We start from the raw sequence: 21,024 nt of genomic DNA, 5'->3' as shown, positions 1-21,024 counted from the left end.
GAGGGAGGGGGGGAGGCTTCATTCGCTCACCTGCATGGAGTGTTGCGAGCGCAACGATCTTATCGAACCGGTCGGGTGCAACGACGGCACACTGCCGCCGAAGCTCATGGCCGAATTTCTGCATCCTGCCGGGGTGGACCAACCGCCGCGCACGCTAGCCGTAGTCCACCCCATCCCGCTTCCGCAGTCATCCACCAGCATCTTCTCAGGGGGACGAGGGGGGGGGGGAGCGGGCGGACTGCACGCCGCGTTTTACGCTCCCGACATCGACGGCATGTCAACGGGTCACGTCAATTCGACGCTCGATCTGTCCCGTACTCGTGTCACGTTAGCCCCCCGGTCGTAATGCGAAAAACTAAATTACATCTTTCTTGCTCGCTGACAAATTCCCTTTGGCAGCAACGACGACGGGCGTGGACGACGTTAGACGGGTCCGGCTGGGCACGTGGGCGAGGTACGGTGATGTTGGTCGTTCGACGATGCGTTCGAAATGCGGAGGGTGTTTTCCATTTCGGTCTGCAAGCAACGTGGAACGTGCTCTGATTCGCTATCGCAGTTATCGATAATTACGTTGCACGCAACGCGTACGTGAGCATAGATTGTTTGGCTTTATCTCATATTCTATCTCCTATTCGCGTCATTTGCAGCGTGCCAAATAAAATCTCATCATTCGAGCAACGTTATCTGACAGATATACGTCAATATATCGCGTAACGTGTAACAAGAAAATTACAATCTTCATTTTTCAACGAATAACAATCTTACCGCCCTTAACTCGGGTCGCGCATGACGTGCAAACGTGTCTCCGCGCCGTCACTTTATAGTTATGCCGCGCTGAAAAGCCCTAATTAACTTTACGTTCTACTTACAGTTAATTAATTATGTAATCATTCCCCGAATGGGATTGTGTAAAATATGCATTTCAATGCGGGCCATTCAGGCACGACGTAATAATTTTTGTATTATATCGCTAATGGGGATCATAAAACTGTCATTATATGAATTTAATGATTACGTTATTATGCATTTCTGCAGTCGAAAAACAGCCGACTGCTGATCCGGATGGAGCATTAAATATCAAATATACGCATCGCGAGTAGAATTTGTTCGATTTGTACACGAGGATTTATAGCGTGAATGTTTTATGCATATACTCGTCCGCGGGATGAGGATAAAATTGTTATTGGATGCATATCGAACGTGCACGCGCAAGTTATTTTGCTTGGAGTTATTGGCACACGCCAAAAACACATTCCATTTTGTCGGTCGGATTCAATTAATTTCCAACCGTCTCGCGGTTTTTCAACTAACAACGAATCTTGCACTTTCGTTAAAAAAAATAAATAATTCTTCTTCGAATCACGAAAATCGAAGCGCGGCTCGCATTCAACATAATTATGCAAATCACGATGCTTTGCATAGGTCTGATCAGTCGATACGATTAGGAATGTAAATTTATAAATTCGAATTGAAAACTCGAAAGTGCAACAGTATAAGATCCCATAAAACAGATACGTGAAATGTTAAAATGGCAAAAGTTCGCTGGAATTTATATGCGCGCCCTACAAGATCTTGTTGCCTGGCCTATGTACTGCGAAAGCTTAAACCGCAAAAAAACTGTTTTCAGTCGGTTGAGAGGATTAAAATCATCCGTGTGTGTATGTGTGAGCGGGGAGGGAGAGGTGGCGCACCCTTCCCCAATCTCGTAATTCCGCAGCAAACGTAGCCGCATTTCCACCAACCTAACTACATTGATATTCATGCGTTGCACCGCAGGATTGTATGCTGCCTTTGTTTTTGAAATGTCCGTAGCACACGCAGTCTGATAACAGTGGCATATGGTGTCCCCGCTAATTATAATGTTACCTACAATCTGGCACACGATCGTCGCCAGACAGATTTATGCTTGCACGGAAAAGCCACGTCGAAAAAAAAATCACTTGCTCTTCATTACTTCATTTCATTTGTCTAAAAGGGTGTAGCAATAATATGCACTTCAAAAGGAAGACTTTTCAAATAGAGAGATCGAAGTTTCTACTTTAGTAATTAAGAGAGATAATGACAGTTTTATGATCCCCATTAGCGATATAATACAAAAATTATTACGACGTTGATATATGTTGTTTAAAATAAGTAATCTTCATATATTTAAAATTCACAAACACTGAACGTTCCGATTGCACAAACCCTTCATCAGCAGTATTAAAAAATTGTAACATTAATTAGTTAAAATAACGAAATGAATGAAATATGAATATAAAAAAAAAGAAACAGTATGAACATTAGCTAAGTATATAATACCATATAAAGATGAATTAAAGAGATAATAAAATTAAATTAAAATAAGCCACAATGACAAAATTGAAAGTATATAAAATATATTAAATATGATAAATATTATACATTATTAAAAATAGTTCTATCATACAATTAGATTTGTCATACAATTAGACCGTGACACTGTTCAGTGTGTAGAAAAAGTATTCATAATTTATTCATCATTCAGCAGCGAGAATGAGTTGAGTATCAGAAGTATATTGAGAAAAAAACCAAGAGATGTTGTCAGAATAAAGTCAAGACAAAAGTATAAATGTGACGAAAAAGATAATCGATGTAAAGCCAATTAAATTGTGATAACTTTCAGACATTTGTTGTTGGCCTACCTATTCGAGATGAGGTGCCTTATAATCACTCTTTTATAGTACATATATACATATATATATATATATATATATATATATATATATATATATCGTAACAAACAGTTGTGCTCGTAGTAATTTAGAGATACATAATAGATATTCTTTTTTACGTCTGATATCGATGTGAAAGATAGATGAATAATGAACTGTATCGATATATACCGCGGGTACAGACTATTCGTACCTACGTAGCATATCGGGTCATCTGACGTTGCAATTTTTATCTCGCAAGATTTATGTCCTCCTCCGCCGTGCACGCTACTGATCCCACGACTTACCCCCGCGGCTCGCGCGCTCGCGGCTCGATATCATCGACCGCGCGGCGTGTGCCTGTGAAGTCTCGCAATAAGAATAACAAAACGCCGAGAACAGACCGCAGATTTGTATTCGCCACCGGCTGCGTCCGGCGTATATTTTCCCTCTCACGTCGGCGACGAGCAACACGCCGCGGAAAAGGGGAGAAATTCCTAGGTGACGGCCCTAAGAATGCCGCGGTCGTAAATCCGCTCGCAAAGCAGTTTTTTAATCGGCGCCGCTAAACGAATGAAACTCGAGGAAAACCCGATGCGTCGGCGACGCGTGTTACTCGTCGCCGCTATAAAAAAAAAAAGAAGTTCGCGCGTGTATCAAGCGCGCTCGATAAGTCGTAAAACTACCGTATTTCTTCATGATGATTTCAGAGCGTCAATTAATTTCTTGTAATTCAGCGAATTTTACTCTGCTATCTTTCGGATTAATTTAAAATTTTCTTTCGATTCGATTTATTTCGTAAAGCGTTAGAGAAATAAAAGAAAAATAAATTTCAACGACTGACTTGCGGATTTTTTTTTAAATGAAAATATGTAATTTTTCTCGAAAGGAATGTGTAATCGCACGTCCAAACTTAAAAACACAAATGAAATTCAGTCGACGAGACAACTCTGTATATTGATCTCGGCTAAATAAATAAACTTTAAATAACTTCCAGCGTAGAATTGTCAACGGTATATGTGCCGTATTTCAAAACGCCCTGATGTATTTTCAATAAAATCAATCGTTATCGCACATTTATGGTTATTATCCTTATGGCAGGTATATAGGCGCATATATATATATATTTTGTAGCCTGACATATTTCACTATAACTCTCGCGCACGATTGAATTAAATTTATAATATAGAAAAAAAAGAACGCCTCGCGTAATCCGAATGTTAAATAAATAAAGCTTGCGTTTATTTTATTCGTTTTTATATTTATTCATTTAATTCCGGAGAGTACGATTATTTTAATTGAAAAATATTATCGACTCGCCTGACTTCATAGATACTTCACAGAGAGAAGGTTAATATCGCGTACCAAGTCTTTACGCAAAGAGTAATAAATTCAAAAGTATATATGTACATATATACTCGCGTGCCATTCATTGTTGCGCCTCCATAACCAACTGAATGTGATACGAATGAAAAGCGCATTTCATTACGCCGATGCACAATAATTTGTCGAACGCGGCAACAATAATGGAGTTCTAATTATAACGAAATATATTTAAGGCAACGGCGGGTGGAGGGAGAAGGAGGGGGAGGGGGGACTCGCCTTCGCGTAAATACGTTTTGGATCCTCGCACGCGCGTTGGCAAACTAATATCGAATAACATTATTAATTAGCGGCAAATGAGCACGCGCAAAAGCGTACCGCAAAGCAGTGTTTGTTTCCGGACAAATATTGCACCGCCATAATTATCATTTATGCATGTAGTCGCAATGCAGACACGCACAATCGCGCTTTATTGCCATGACCTATGCTTACATCGCTTACCGCTTTTGTAAGGTTTCTTCATGCATACAATAAATACAGTACCCACGTAATAAACAGTGTAAATTAATTGTACAAATCTTGTTGCCCTTATAACCCTCTTCCCTTTTAAACATTGTTAAAAGATTATAGTATATAATTCCCCAAGAGAATACGCGCAATTATAGTTTCGAAAAGTTAAAATGCTAACAATATATATCAATGAGTCGCGTCAAACTTTTTTAATATTTTAGTTAGAGAAATAATTTGAAAAAAAACTTCTGTATGCACAACTGCATTAGAGAAATCATATAAAGTCCTGACAAATCTTTTATTAAAAATTTAATATTACTGTGTGTTTTAGTAGCAGAAACTTTTATCTCTTCCCTAATATATATATACACATACATCTGGAATTTTATCTGGATTATATTATGCAAATCTTTCGTCGGCAATTTGTCGCCTACGCCAAATGCGTGGCGAGATGAAAATAAAACGTATTAAGCAGTTAAAATGCCTCGAAAGTAGAATATTTCATATCGTGCCATTTCCCGGGAGATTATTTCCCCCGGAGCGCGGCGGATTAAGACAGTCTGCGGCCGGGCGCGACGAAAGGATGCGTGTTGACACACGGGATACGGAATTCCGGCCTAGCAAGAACCAGACCGACGAGACGCGGCGCGACGGGGAGATCCGCGGCGCGGCGGTACGTAGCGGGGGCGACAACGGACGGTGGAGGCCGAGTCACCGAGTAATCCCACTAGATTGAATCCACCCCTCTCCCCCCCGCCGAGCACGAGCAATCTGCACGAACCACCGGTGGTGACTGTGTAACCGTAGCCGTCACGAACCGCCGTCCGGGCCATCATCTCGCGCCCTCTTCTCTCCTCCGCCCCCCAACCCCCTAATTTTCTATGAAAACACCTCACCGCCGAGGGGGTGGGTGCGGACGGGAACAAAGGGTGTCGCCGTTACCGTCAAACCTTACCCTCGAGCCGTTATCTCGCTACCTGGAGCACGAAATACCGTCCGGGTTTACTCGGATGACAGTTGAGATGGTGCCAAGAGTGCGGTTGTTTCGCAAGCTGCGCTCTACGCGGGTCGTTCAGAGATGCGCTCGAGAACGTCTCCATCCATGGCCATAAGAAGATCCCTTGCATTTATACACAATCTATTCCGTATATAAACATTGGCTCAGATTAATTGAGGATGAACGCCCAGATCTTTTCGAGGACGAAATTAACGAGGGGAAAGTGAGACTCAACTTTAATCAAAGTATTGTATAAATTATTTTTTGGTATTTGGCAACTTATATACAAAAACTATATTGTATTATCGCGAGCAAAAAGAAAATATTTGAGAAGTATAATATAAGAGTATAAAGATGTAATCGGATCACGTCGCAAATAGGACACAATTGTTTGTCAAATAAACCGTGATTATGTATTTTAGGTAAATATTTCATTTATAAAGTGTTATATTACGTAAATTTAGCTATTAATTACATTATATCAATTTAGCTATTAATTATTCCTGTTATTGTTATAACTACTTGTCATTTTGAGCTCACCTCATGGCTTAATTAATATTGCAATGATAGTCACTGCAATATATATTATTTGTTGCGAATATAAAAATTTCTGCCGAGGTTAATGCGATTAATATTCGCTATGTAAAATAATAAAATTCCCTTTACAGCGGACAGATAATTTCCAAGGTATTGAAAGGATGTATATATAGACTTGTTTCCGCGTACAACGCGCTTGCATCACTTCGTGCCCCGAGGTTGCGAGATAAGAGCTCGCAACCTCGAAAAAAAAAATATATATATATACATTCCAGCAAGTGAACGCGCGCGACAAACTACGGATATTGTTGATTCAACGAGATTCGCAACCCAAACCGGCGGTTGAAAAACATCCCGTTCGAGATGGGATTCGTTGCGGTATTAAATGGAACACTTTCATAATTGGGGCAAAACGATAACGGACGGGTGGGTGCATCAAGCCGGCCCCCGACATGGCCGCAACGCGAAACTGGCACCTTGTCAGCCGAAACTGTTAAAACAGTGAATGCTGTTAGCCGCAAAGCGCGCAGAAGCTCTTTAATTTAACTTGCTCGCCATTAACTAAAGGATATATCTCGTGCTCGCAATCCGAGAGTGAGACGACTGCGAGACATTTCGCGGCTATAAATCATAGTACCGAGTTCCAAAACGCATTAGACTGATCACAATCGCCCACCTCTCACCTCCCCCTCCCTTCCCATTCTTGCACCGATAAACGAACGATATCTCTCAAATACAACGAAAAGAAGAACTTTTCGATCAATCTTGTTTGATACTTTTCCCACCATGGTAAATTTGTAAAGATTGAAAGTATTTTTGATACAAAACATACATAAGCTATAAGGGCGATGAAGTTGCTTTCGAGAAACTGGAAAAGTGCTCGCGTGTTGATCTAATTGCCAGGATTTATGGTCGATTTATGCTGTTACATGTTCTTTCGCGGCGCTTTCATAACATTTTGCCGTCATAAGAAATAAAAACGTGACACGGGCTCTTCGTTCTTCCGTTAAATATTTGAACAGGTCTATCACCGCTGTTTGCCGGCGATGTCATATCACGACAATCTCCACGTTAGCCGCGACCGATGTCGAAACGTATTATTGACCGAGTCGGAATAAAGTAGCCCCATGAATCGCCCATTGAATCGCGAAACTATTTATTACGGATCGCCGCACAACTCGACACGTTTCCCGAATCTGGGCTGGATGTATTATAATATCTCGCCACTCGCGATTACGATTAAATATATGTCATTCGCGGTTAACTATTCATGAGCGGTCGTGAATTTTCCGATTGATTACTCATAATATCATGCAGATTAATTACTTCTCCGGCGAGCATTCCATTATTTATTCCGTCGTTTTTATTATCTTTTCAGCCGACTAATCGATTCCCCCTTCTCCACCTTGAAAGTTAATTTGTCGGAAAAATCAGAAGCAAAATGCAAGAAATGCGATGGACCCAAGTTTTGACATGCAATTTTAATCGTGCCCGAAAATTGTAATTTTTCCCAAATGTAACCACATTCATTAAATAAATTGGACAAAACATTAATTCCTTATTATCTCCGGAAAATTTCGGAAGCAAAATATGAAATATTATATAAGGTCTGAATGCTACGACTTCACTAAATATGACTTCACTAAAGCTTATATCAGACTACGCATTGGAAATTGAGAATTGCAAATTAAAGATTAGAGTTTGATCAATTAGATCATTTCAATTTTAATCCGTTTCGTTTTAATTGACTGAATTCTAATCTCAATTCGCAATTCTCATTCTTTAATGTACAATTTGATACGAGCTTAATGACTGCCCGTGGCAGCGAGCCATCACGTCTCGATAGCGAGCTATCTCCGTAACGTGTTAATTGATAATCACTTAGATTTCGCACGGGTTTTACGCTTATTGTTTCAACAACATCGACATTTTAAACGCACGTTTGCGGGCGCGCAACAACGACGATGCAAATAAACCGGTTCTTTTTTTCCTAACCGGTTATTAATTCGCGGTAAGCGGCGCACCCTCAACCACCGCCGCGCCGCGGCAGCGCGATCTATTTGAGAGCCCGCGGTGTTTTTACTACATACCTCGTATAAAAGAGCATTTAAACGCGTTTTCCCCGGGAAATCAATATTTCGTTATTCGAACAGGAGAGCGCGCGTCCTGTTCTCGATACTCATCTTTTTCAGCGCGCGGCCCCAATCGATGAAACTCATGACCCATATATCCACCGCCGAGTGTACTCGACTGCGGTTAAGACGTAGATTCTAATTGCCGATACGGCGCGTTCTATTCATCCTCATCGGATTGGCCAGCGTGTATCATGAGCTCGGGGGATAAACCACACAAAATACCGACGAACTTCGGCCGATATCGACTTGCATTTCAAATGAAGTCTCCTTTTCTCCCCCCTTCCGCCCCCCCCCTCGTTCTCCCGCCCCCCACCGGTACGGCTGCTCGTGCAAAGGAAATCGGAGCTATTAAAATTGCATCAAGCTGTGCGGAAATTGGAAGAAACGCGCGGATGCTGATCGTAGATGAATCATCCCTCATGCGGCTCATGCGGAACGATTTCGTTCCTTCCATAAATATGCGACACGCATGCGAAGCGCACACGGTAAAATAATAAAAAACTAAAAGTGTATTACGATCAACGGCAAAAACGAGATATATATTTAATCAAGGTTACGAATATTTTCGTATAAAATTATCAAAATAAGAAAATTCAATTAAATTATTTCTCTTCGATTATCTCGTGATCGAGCATCAAGATATATCGCCGCGACTGTAATGATCATTAATTTATCGCAAAATATTGCAAATATTAAATTTATTATTCAGCATCCTAATTACTCCTATATTGATCCTGCCGATAATTGGCAAACAAAATAATAAACGGCCACGTTAGAGATCCCCGTTCGATATTTCGCTTTCGAGAGGCGAGATATTTTCGGTCAGTTTTATGACGCTACCGAATCCGCGGCGGTACCGCGATCCCTCAAAGAAAACTGATATACCTCACTGGAGCGCGTTGCAGCGGACAGGAATGGCTCGTACAGAAGATTGATGTACGCGCGCTACTATGTATATGCGGTAGCGCTCTCTCTCTTTCTCTCGAAGGCGATCAGTGCTATCGCTAATCACAGGCACATCTTCGAGATTGGAGTGTTCCTACAGGGCGAGTAATTAGGTCGTTAAACCGTGAGCAAACGGTCCGACACATCCCGCAAGACCATAAGGACATCGGCAGCGGCGGCGGCGACGGCGGCGGCGGCGGCGACGGCGGTGGCGGCTTTGAATGGAGGCGTATTATTGATTTCATCTCGCGGAACCCTCTTCTCCCACGTTCCTTTCCGTACAGGATGTCCCAAAAGTCGCGAAAAACACCGCCGACGACGACGGCGGTGTGCCGATCGACGACGCCGAGTCGGCCGAGTGTCGCGTCCAAGGTTTACGCCGGCCGAGCCGAGCCGAGCGCGGACGCGAGTGCGTGTGCGGGAGTGTCGCCATGGCGTGATGTGTGCGGCCAGCTGCGTACACGGCTGCGAGAGCGAATGGAATGGAATGGAATCGCATGGTCGGGTGGGTGTATAACGTGACGGCACCCGGAATTACATACCCTGTCTCGCGGTTTCTCGCGGAATTCATACGGAGTTCCAGAATAACACGCGTCAAAAGAAGAAATTTAATTAAATCGAAATCGCCTCCCCTTCCGCATCCCCTCGCCACCGCTTTTTCTTTTTTCGCTGGCTCGTCCGTTCAAATGTCCGTTACGTTTCATCGGGAAAAGAGCCCGCGAGAGATATACCGACGTGAATACAACGGCGACGGGCTTATCGATGGATACACATCTCGGGGAAAATTGATAAAATGCCCTCTCGACGATCCTCCACTCATTGTCAGATGGATAGAACGGTCGGGGACAGGTAGAATGCCCGCTGTCAGTTCTGACGTTATTAAGGCGGGTTTATCGTTTTCCTACATCTTCACGCTTCGGGGGCAATTCGGCGTTTCTTTCCACATGGTTTGGTAATCGCGTTTCACACCAGACAAATTTTCATACACGAACATTCACGGCGTTCACGATTCTCTTATTCTCTCTTTTTTTTTTTCCCGAGGAATATAAATGCAATTATGAAACTAATTAAATTGCAAAGATAAATTTACAATGTTCTCTCTGTTCGCTTTCACTTTTTCTTTTTGTTTTCGCATAAATTATATCAAATTAAAATATTTGCAGCGTCGAACGTACGTCCGGTCCGACGTTAAAATTATAAATTTTGTTCCGACAGATAAAATTTAAGGCTGCTAAGAGAGTTTGAAAATGCTTGGTATTTAATTAATTTTGCAATTATATTACAATTCGAAAAATATTGCGATTGCATTAAAATATGTTTACTGATAAATAAATTAAAACGCTGCAATATAAAAATAATGGAAAAGAATTTTTGCAAAAATATAACATGGAGTTAAAAGCAGCTGAAAAATGAAATAAAAACTTTCATTGTTTTTATTTTTCGAAGAGAGAGAGAGAGAGAGAGAGAGAAGAGCGAATAGGTAAAACTCTTTGTATCCCAATAATAATAATTTAATGAGTTTTATAGAGTAATATACAACTTTCGATATTTTGATGACAAATGCATGGTTGAAATCTGTACAGCAATGCAAAAGCATTTTAATTTAAACACGTACAGAAACACACCGCCAAACTTATTTTCTGCAATTTTCAAATTAACGAGTTTTGTAACTACGGACCTGCACAGCGACGACATGTAATTAATTACCACTCTAATTGGACTAAATAACTCAAATAATGTTTTTATTTCGTACAAAATATTTGACACTGTATATAGTTTCACGTCGTCGAATAATTTAGAGTAAATACTAAATTTCGAAATGTCATGTTATGTACGCAAAGTATATATATATTTTTTAATAAAGTATATATATATATTTTTAAATAAAAAGTTATGTATAATAATGCAGGATTTTATTGATTAATATTCCGTGCATCTGAATTAAAAGCTATTTTTGCGAAACTAAAATTTCGACGAAACACAAAATATGAAGCAGGAGCATTTTATTATTTTTGAAAATACATATATTTTAAAAATATATTTAATGCACTGCTTTGTTTATTTGTGCATTGTTTATTATTGATATATTAGCATACATGCTAACGCATCAATAATACTGTTATTTTTTATGGTATATAACTTTTTAACTTTTTCACAATGAAGAAACACAGAGCCACAAAGTATTTTAAAGTAATTTTAAAAGCATTTTTTGTTCAGCAAATGTACCGTGTGTTTTGCAAATACAATCCTTAATTGAAGCTACATGCAATTCGGTTGCACGGAAGGATCGGAGAGACACGAGGCAAGATTATTCGTGTGCGAATCGTATGGTACAACTTTGAGATAGACCACCGACTGAAGATACCGGCATAGTGAACAAACAAGTCGCTATTTGTCTTCCGTCGTCGTTCGCGCTGTTCGTTATCCTGTCCATTCGTGGCCGCAGGGAACGAAAGAAAAAGTGGAGGCGTGCGGTCAGCTCGGCGACTCGGAATTAATCCGATTGCCCTTCGATCTTCGCGCACCGAACTCAACGCGGTCGAATCATCACACGTGAGTTTGGCGGAGAAAAAAAGCACCGGTTTCTTTTTGTTAATATGCATGCAAAGTTCGCTATATATATAGCATGATAGGGGAGGGGAAAGCGTATTCTACTTTTATACAATTTCAACGAAATACGCAACTATACGCAAACGAAGTTTGAGAACAGTGCCTCGTTAAAATTCGCTTATGCATAACAAATTATATTATATGGCCCGAGTCGCATATTTTTAAATTTTAAATAAGGCAAATTTACTGTCGTTTTATATACGGTAAACACAGGCCGAGACACGCAAAATTTTCAAATCATCGGCGGAAAAAGAAATGTAATTTCGTCTTTAATTAGTAGAATTCAATAAAATTTTAGATTGCAATTCTATATTATGTTATTAAAGTCTGCAAATAAAACTAACTGTTTTTATATGATTTTCAAGCAATACGATGGGATTGCTAAATATTTCTCTTAACTTAGAAAGGAGAGATCAAATCAAATGAGACCAGGTTCAATCGCATTAGGTCAGATAGACCAATATTAATTCTCAATGGCAAGATCGAGTTAGCCTGCTAGAAGCAAACTGTTTTCTTGACTCTAAAGCTCGTTAATACACACACACACACACACATACACACACACACACAAGTTAAAGCAATCGTAAACGGGAATCAGTCTTCAAAGATAAACGCAGTCGAGCGAGCACTGTCGAATCGAAATCGCATTCGGACGGTCTCTCACAAATTTTCACCCGTTTATCTTTTTTTTTAATTCGATTCCCGTCCCTCGCGGCCAAACTTTCGTCTTATCCGGCGACGGATCGGGAAAGTAGGAAAACTTTGGACTGTAGGCACCAAAGAGACCAGCAGGCCGAATTAATCTGATAATCCTCAGGTCGTCGCGCGCGTTACAGCTCGATTTTGCGATCTCTCGGCGCGTCAAAGCTCCCTTGGACTTATTAAGCGCCGATGCGAGAAAGCAACTTTCGACTAACAAGTCCTCTCTCTCTCTCTCTCTCTCTCTCTCTCTCTCTCTGTGCCTTTCGAGCAACTAACAGGACGTTTCATCCGCATTTCGAGGAGGCTCCTCCTCGCAACCTAACGTGCGCTTTAGCGGAATAAACGATCTCGTAATACAAGACAAAGTTTATTAAATGTTACCTTTCGCGAGCTTGCCCTCTATGTAATAATTTAATTCCGAGTGCACAGAAGCAACTGTAAACCCGCGCAACCCCGGTGCGACGATCTCTTTGGGCGCGGGGACCGCGTAACTATTGTTCACAAACTGGACAATGTTAAGCAGAAACGCGAATTCATCTAAAATTAAAACAAAGTGTGAGTTATACGCGGCAAATGAGTCGGCGGCACGAGGCTCTCGTCTCCCTTAAGCTTCATTTATTCAAAACTGCTACTTGGCGGGTTCACTCGTTCTCGCATAATTCGCAATCGTTTTGCATATCGCGGCAGAAAAAGAGAAACAGTTCAACCGTCGCGAATCATGCCGCGTTACCGTATATACTTATTTTAATAAAGCCTAACGTTTATCTAACATATGTTGAAATCCTGCGAAATCGAACGAACGATTAAAGTCCAGTCTCGCAATTCGCGGTTAACTCGATTCAACCGAAGTTCAACTCGCTTTACCTTTCTCTATAGTCTAAGAATTAGAAAGAGATAAACACTAAGTTAAACCGAGATTAAAGTTAATCTTGCATTTTTTATTTTTTACATTGTGGAAGCAGGCCTCGGACTTTTTAATTGATCGACGATCTATCGACGCCTACACGATAGGCGATCCGCCCGTTGCGCGTTGCATCGCCTCGAGCATCGAAGAACTAAACGAGCTAATTGCAGCTCGATGCAAATGTACCGAGAGACTCGCTCGTCACGATTCGCGTGCACAATGCGCGCGTTAAGCACATTAATTAGGCTGGTCGATCGATGCTGGCAGTGGCGAGAATTTTTGAGGAAAGCCGCAAGCTCTCGAAACGCGAATCTCGCCCGCCCGCTTCCTCTTTTTTTTCTTTCGGCGCGCGTGTGTCGAGAAAGAAAGTCGATCATACTTCCATTTGCGCGAGTGCAGCTATTTAATTCGATTATCGTCGCGTGTATTATGAAGTACCGCGCGCGCGGTAATTGAGCAATTTAAGGGCTCTCCGCAAGTACGTGATATAACCAAATTTACTAATTCTACATAGAGGTGAAGCGAAATAAAAATCTATGTAGAAAGAAGGAGTTAAAAAGTATATCTAGGCAGAAATAGCTTTGCGCTTCTGCTTTTTCGCTTTAACTAATTTACATTTTTTGTAACTGCATTATGTAGAGAATTCCTTGCTCCGACGTTGGAAATGTAGTTAACAAAACTCATTTCGTGTTAGAGTTTCGCTGTGAAAGTTAATATAAAATTTAAGCAGAAGGTGCATTAATCAAATGATATAAATTGCGTAAGAGAGATGCATGAGGTATCTAAGGCTAGGCTATGTCACAACAAAAAAAACTTGAGACCGAAATAAAGCAGCACTGCAGATCTGGATGTGGCATTTTGTACATAAATCCGCAGATAAGCTTTTTCTCTTCCAAGCGAGCATAATAAAGAGCTTTTTTATGCGGTGAATGCGTTCGGCGAGAGATAATCACTTCGCGTCATAAATCATGATTGCTCGCGGACGCAAGATAGATACGTATGAATGATGCGCGATACTTTCCGCAGATTATGGCCCCGTTGATGCACGCGCACGTTCGGGCGAGCCGCGAATTTCAGCCTCAGTGTACCCCGAACATTCGATCGCCACCGTCCGCAAACAAGACGTCGATCCTGCCTGTGTCAACGCGCGCGGAATAGTGCTTCTTGTTAACTATATCGTTAACGGAGCCGGAAACATGCAAATTCAAAATGTATAGCGATCTCCCAGCGGCGGAGGGACACCCTCGTACATTGTTATACATACACCCTCGTATATACGTTACAGCAAGTCCACTTTAGACGGTCTATAATTTGTTTCAGAATGCAGAATATATAGTGCGTGCATTCTATTTATAATTTATATACATTCCGTATATATAATGCGAAAAACAATTGGAGAATCAGAATACACACGCGTATATTTCATATAGTTTACATAAAATATGCATATACATATTTAAATATACATCGTATCGCAAAATGCACGGTACGAAAACATTATAAACACATAGACATTTGCGTCAGACTTCTATCCCGAAATCTGATGCAAATTATAAATTGCCTAAAATAGGCTGTGTTAATCGATAAACTTCCGACGAAATAGGGAACGTTATTAGATTGAAAATTAATAAATTCTCAGTGTTAAATTTCGATCAGAATAATTTTCTACGTCAATTAAAATTTTCAACGAATTTTTATCGTTTCTAAGCATCGAATTTTCGTCTAATGTTACTCCCGAGAAAATTATACTTCAGGCGAGGAATATTGCCAAAGTCAAAGTTAAACTTTAAATTTTTGGGTCAGTGTATTTTAATTATATCAATGGAACTTGGCCACTTTTCGACATACCGCGGCACCGCCGATGGTCTTTACGACTAATCTTTCTTCCAAATGACTGTGTCCGAATGACTTCTTTCTCTGACGGTATGCGAACGATGCGCTATTCATCTACTGTGGTATTGTCACAGCTTGAGGAACTGAGACAAAGGTAGTAGACCATTAGTAAAGTAGCGGTTACCAGCAGAAAGAGAGCACGGCGGAGAGAGAGAGAGAGAGAGAGAGCGAGCATAAGAACTAGACTATTGATGTCTGCCATGTGATGTGGTATTTCTACTGCGGTTAGCAGCGAGAATATAAAGGCTCGATGTATATTCGTGTGAGAAGGGATGTAATGATTATTTCAAAACAAACATGTGTGACTTACACGGAAAGAACAATTTTGCTGGAAGGTCGAAAAATTTGAACCTGAAAATAATTTTGTTAGACCATTAAAATTATTTTGCTAGAAACTAAAAAATAATAAGCGTTACTGTAAAACGTTTTGATACAATCAGTTTGACTTTCCAACAAAATTATTTTGGTAGTCCAACGAGAATTATTTTTAGATCTGTATCCAGTAAAATCATTCTTTCCGTATACCGTTGTTCTATTATAACCAATTATTCGGTCGTGTAAATGTGAAATTTTTGAATTTCTCTTGAAAAATCGCGATCTGACTGCAGGTATACACATTTAATCGTCAACAGTGCTGAAAAAATCCGCGCACGCGGTTCTCTGTAATGTGGTAACAAGGCTTGCTGGAGTGCCGCTTGTTTCTGGCGGAAATTCGCCCGTGCATTTCTGTGCGCACTTCGACGAATCGAGAGTACAGTGTGCGAGCCCGAGCACCGGTCCCATTCCGCGGCTTTTGAACGCAGTACACTGAAACGCAGTTATGCGATCGGTGCTGCGGCACCGTCGATCTGGCGTAAAAAATAGCTGTCGATACTTGTTGATGGGAGTTAAAGGGGAGAGATGGTATCGCGCGCGTGATTCTCTCTCTCTCTCTCTCTCTCTCTCTCGCGAAACTAGCGCGGCGGGATAGATTCTAACGCGCGTATATACTTCCCGTTAATCCTTGCTCGTAGCACTGCGGTAAAGCCCATTTTCCAGCCGTCATTACTGAGTCCCGTGCATCCACCCGTGCGCTCCCCCCCGGTGAGACCATAAATGTTGAATGAATCGTAAATAGTGCTGCTGGAGAGCAGAGAAGATGTCTTTGAGCGCCCGCGCTCGTATTTCATTGCTCGATCTCGTGCACGTAATTTTATTTCAGCTTAGATTTCAGAAGGTAACGATCGCCAATAAATAAAGGAGAACGCGGTGCTCAGTGGAGAAGATAACTATCGGTTCGTTAAGTAGAAAACAATACGGATCGCGTGCTCCGGCGCGTATACCCGTTTACATCGTTACGACATGTTCGCCCAAGGAGCGCTGCACAGCTACATCGCATCGGCAAACAAGTGGATACAAATTGCATCAATAAAACAACAAGCGAGTCGGCGGCGAAAAAATAATATATCTTGATTTTAGCTTCGGCAAAATGCCATTATCAGGCGGATATTATGGAACAAATTGCATGATAATAATTGCATGTAACGGTTGCATTAATCGTAAATATTAATTTAATAGCCCGAATAACATGTTTAAATTAAGTGGACATTCGAAACGTCATAATTACGTGTAGCGTAACATTACTGTGCTATAACTGGGACAAGATAGCAGTGGGAGTTTTTGCATGTCGGCATAATATTATTCATTTTGAAACAGCGATATATTAAATAAAAGCGGAGCATTGAAAGGAAAATTGAATTATTAATTTAAATATTAATTTAACTAATTTAAATATTATCCTTTTCCCCAAAAAGAGAGGAGGAAATTTATTAGCGCTTAAAAAAAAATTACCGTTTTCTCATTAGTAATTCAATTAATTACTGTTTCATCATCTTAATTCAATATTATCATGCACTTCTGCACGCTGCTGCGTTTTTCCTTGCTCCGCAAGTCGGAGAAAGGTCGTTGCACATTTCCCCGTCTTACTTCAAGAACAGCGTAGTACAACATTATATCTATGCTCGCAACTATTCCGCATGCAATATTACTGCAGCTACATACATAGTTTCGAAAGCACGAATTCAGCTCTGGAATGTACATGAAACTTCTATCGATTCATCTGGCAACAGTCTGTCTATGCCGATGATTTGTCGTCTTTCATAGCATAGGGTAGACGTAGACCGTAAAGAGCCATTCGATCAAAGGGTTAATCCGTGAAACTCTCTAAATTAAGATCAAATATGGACATTAAGATCAAATATAGGCACTACTAGCGATATTAGCAGAGATATTAAACTGTTGGAATGAAAATTACGTATTCTCTTTTTGCTGAGACTTCAGACTAAGTATCGATCTTCTCTTGAATTTTAAAAATATGAAATATATTATATAGATATCTAAAGTTTCTGTAATTGTTTAAACAGAATTAAGTGTAGATATTAAAAGATCATTCACCGCCAATCATATCTACTGACAATAGTATCCGAGTTCTCCCGTTAAATCGCAGCGAAAGATAAACATTTCGTAGAGCGAGGTCATAAAAGTTTATCAAGTTCGTTCCTTGATGTTTATGCGAACCTTTATAACACAAACAATTCTATAATTAATTAAAACTTCTTTAATAAAGCTCGTCACGCCATTTGTAACGAGCCAGTAAACGAGGAAGCAACGGTGTCGAGTTCTTAACAGAGGTAGAAATTAAAATGCTTTCACGTCGAATCTTGATATTCAGCAGCGAACATGAGGAAAATATAATCACCCGTTCGGCATCGAAGCGTTATCGAATCAGTCAGGAACTATGTTGCTAGGTTCATATATTTGTGTGTATATGTATTATATATGTATATACCTACACATGTATTTATATATACATATACATATATGATTTTATCAGCATCGCAAACGTGAGTTCGAGCATCGCTCAAAAATTCTCTACAAAACACTTTACATTCTTTCGAGTATAGATATACGGAGGACAATCCTTCGTGTGCATTTAAACTTGAATTGCGCAAGAAAAATCGATTTCCCGTCTCTCTATTGCGGGCTGCATATTAAAGCGGGCGCGCGGGCCAAAACGCCGGGAAATACACGTACTCCCGATCTAATCCCGAGGAGAGGCAACAAATGGAATTACTTGGAGTGCATTATGTGCGACCGGTGCTAAATGCATCGACCGTGCGAGAGAACGCCCGGAGAGAGCTATCGTTATGGCGCGCCGCCGCCGCCGCCGCGGCCCGCGCCGCGAGCGAGCCGCGCGCGCTCCTCTCCTCCGGCTCTCGAATTTTCGACGCCCGAAAGGGTTAATAGCGAATTCGCGTCCATTGTCCGGCTACTCTGCTTAATGGCGAAAGACGACACCCGTCGTCGGGTGGGATGTCGCGCGGGGACAATACGGAGATTGAATTATGAACGTCGCGACGAGGAGGAGAGCGCTTTTGTCCCGTGCGATGCAGGGAAGAGGGAGGGCGGGAGGAGGAGCACCCACGATTCGGAGGTCAGACACGATGTCGGGGGTCTAAATCTTTTGTTCGGCCGGTTAATTATTACTTCCGTCGCGATAACAGCGCGGCTGGAAAGTAAGTGCGATGTGACCGTGCAGCCTGCATAATTCTTTTCGAGAGAGCGGAACGGCCGGGTCTACCCCGCCCTCCCGGCGTCTTAAGAACAGCCCTCGTAGACTCGCGTGATTTATCCAGCCTTTACACATAATAACGCGCGATCAAATAAAGCGAGTATTTATGTCTATTTTCCACCTTCACGCGCTCCATTTTTCTCCCCCAAATTACCGCCGCTTCTCTCTCCACGAGTTTCTCCGGCGAATCTCGCGAGTCAATTTCTCTCCACGTTATTTATATTGATTCTCTCGCAACTGCAAACACGTCCGCAATTCCCAGATTAAAATTTTGGTTTAAAATAAGATATTTTTACTCGTTTAAATGTTCGTGGAGCTTTAAAATTCCGGTGAAAAAAAAAAAGATTAATTCCCACTTCACCGAGACATTTTCACGTTTATTGTCGCCGTACGTGTATGGACGGTTAAAAATAAACGCGTATCACGCTTTGCATTCGACCGAAGCGAGAGAGAACGCTTTTCCAGATCGCTGCAGCACGTCGGTGCGATGACTCGATGTTGAAGAGCTCGTCGCCGCGGGTATCAGGCAACGAGAGGAGGCAAAATGGCGAAGGGACGTTATTCTCCCGACGGATTAATTTCGAGGCAGGCTGTGCTGCAGCTTCGCGATTCTCGCCTAATTGTCGCGATCCCCAGTCAAGGGGGGTGTCGGAATCCCCGATGAAGGCGAAGGGGAGAACGGCGGAAATGGGGCGACATCCCACGCATCCCGCGCAGCCCTGCAGGTAGGTATATAGGTACGTACGCGCTTCATGCATAGATATACGATATTATACGCTGGCACCCGGCGTGCAAATTTCTTCCCGTCGCCCGTCTCCCGTTCGCGCCCATTCGCGCCCGTTATATCGTTTTTCCGCGTCGACGCGGATTCGAAAGCCTCGCGGATATTAATTCGCGTTAAATTGCGATCGCAATACCGCGTCGGTCAGCACCGAATTGCACCGCGCGTCCGCGCGTCTCACGTTGCCCACGTTAATTTCGATTCTATTTGGGCACACACCACTCACATCATGTTCGTTGTTACCGTTAACTTGTTGCGTGCTGATACAAAATAACCGAGGCGACGTCGTCACCGAACTGATTTTGTACGATTTTATCGCCGCTAATTAATGTCTCGTTAAACATCGAATAACTCCTTAAAATTCTGTATACAATTATTTAAATTTACGCGTCCGCGTAACGTGTCGCCGGCCGGACATTAATGATATCGCGCACAATTTGTTTATTTGCATATTTATTTGCGAAATGAGTAGTGTATACACACGTGACAGTATTTGCGGAGCAAACCATTGCTGCGCGGCACGACGGCGTGGAAGGACTTCAAATATTATTCCGAGCACGGCGTTTGTGCATAAAAATATATTCAGCTCTTAAAATTCTCTCTCGCATTGTGCAGCGCGCGCAATCCTTTCGTTAGAATGTATTCCAGAGATGCCCTCTCGGTTAAGAAAGAAAACTCAAACAACAGAGGCGAGTCCGAGCAACAAACGTCTTAAAAGATCCCTCCTTGGAAGATCGAGATATCTTTTAAACATCTTCACAGTCCCTTTGCATCTCCGGGACGTTTGCGTTGCTGGCGGACCGTGTAATTTTCAATTTAAAGTCGATAAGAAACTAATGAGCGAACCGAGGTAAGTTATGCGAAATAGCGTGTACCTTCCCGCCCGCGTTACTCTCCTTCTATATATATATTTTTTTTATACCCAGCGTATCTACTCTGAAATAACAGAAAGACTCTCGTATAATGTTCGTTACATCGATTCGTGCAATGAATGATCCAGTGTCGAAGGAGCATCGTTAGACACGCTATATGGCGCTCATTCGTCGCCGGCATTTCTTTCGTAATTGCCGCGATTCGCAGCGCACGGTCATCGAGATCCACCAAGGGGATCGGGAAAAGAGCTGAGGAAGCGAGTCCCGGGCACGAGATAAAACATCTTAGAGTTAAAACATCATTGAGATACGTTCACATTGATACCTATAACATCGCGAGCTTAGATACATCTGAGCGAATTTTTCAAGGGCTTTATAGAGTTTTCGGGGCTCGGCAGAGCGCCAGTTAACTAATGCTTGTGCGATATCAAAACTCTCTTCACGAAGTGCAGGGTAGATCGATGGGAGGATACGCGAAATAAAGATTGCATTCTTATATCGGTTTCGCGAATCTATCAAGATCATGAGAAAAT

At 41.7% G+C, this 21,024-nt stretch overlaps 1 protein-coding gene across 1 annotated transcript in view; it reads right to left on the bottom strand.

Moving 5' to 3' along the window:
• Positions 1–201, bottom strand: part of LOC105454508 (monocarboxylate transporter 4-like) — a 41,143-nt gene extending 40,942 nt beyond the window's left edge. Inside the window, exon 1 of the mRNA XM_011697170.1 lies at positions 31–201. Within this exon, the coding sequence (XP_011695472.1) occupies positions 31–201 (171 nt within the window). The remainder of the gene's footprint in view (positions 1–30) is intronic.
• Between the last annotated feature and the right edge of the window lie 20,823 nt (positions 202–21,024).

The sequence above is a fragment of the Wasmannia auropunctata genome, unplaced genomic scaffold (assembly GCF_000956235.1).
Source record: "Wasmannia auropunctata unplaced genomic scaffold, wasmannia.A_1.0 LD335985.1, whole genome shotgun sequence".
Lineage (NCBI taxonomy): Eukaryota > Metazoa > Arthropoda > Insecta > Hymenoptera > Formicidae > Wasmannia > Wasmannia auropunctata.
The sequence above is the reverse complement of the archived record's forward strand: the minus strand, read 5'-3'. Positions and strand labels throughout refer to the sequence as shown.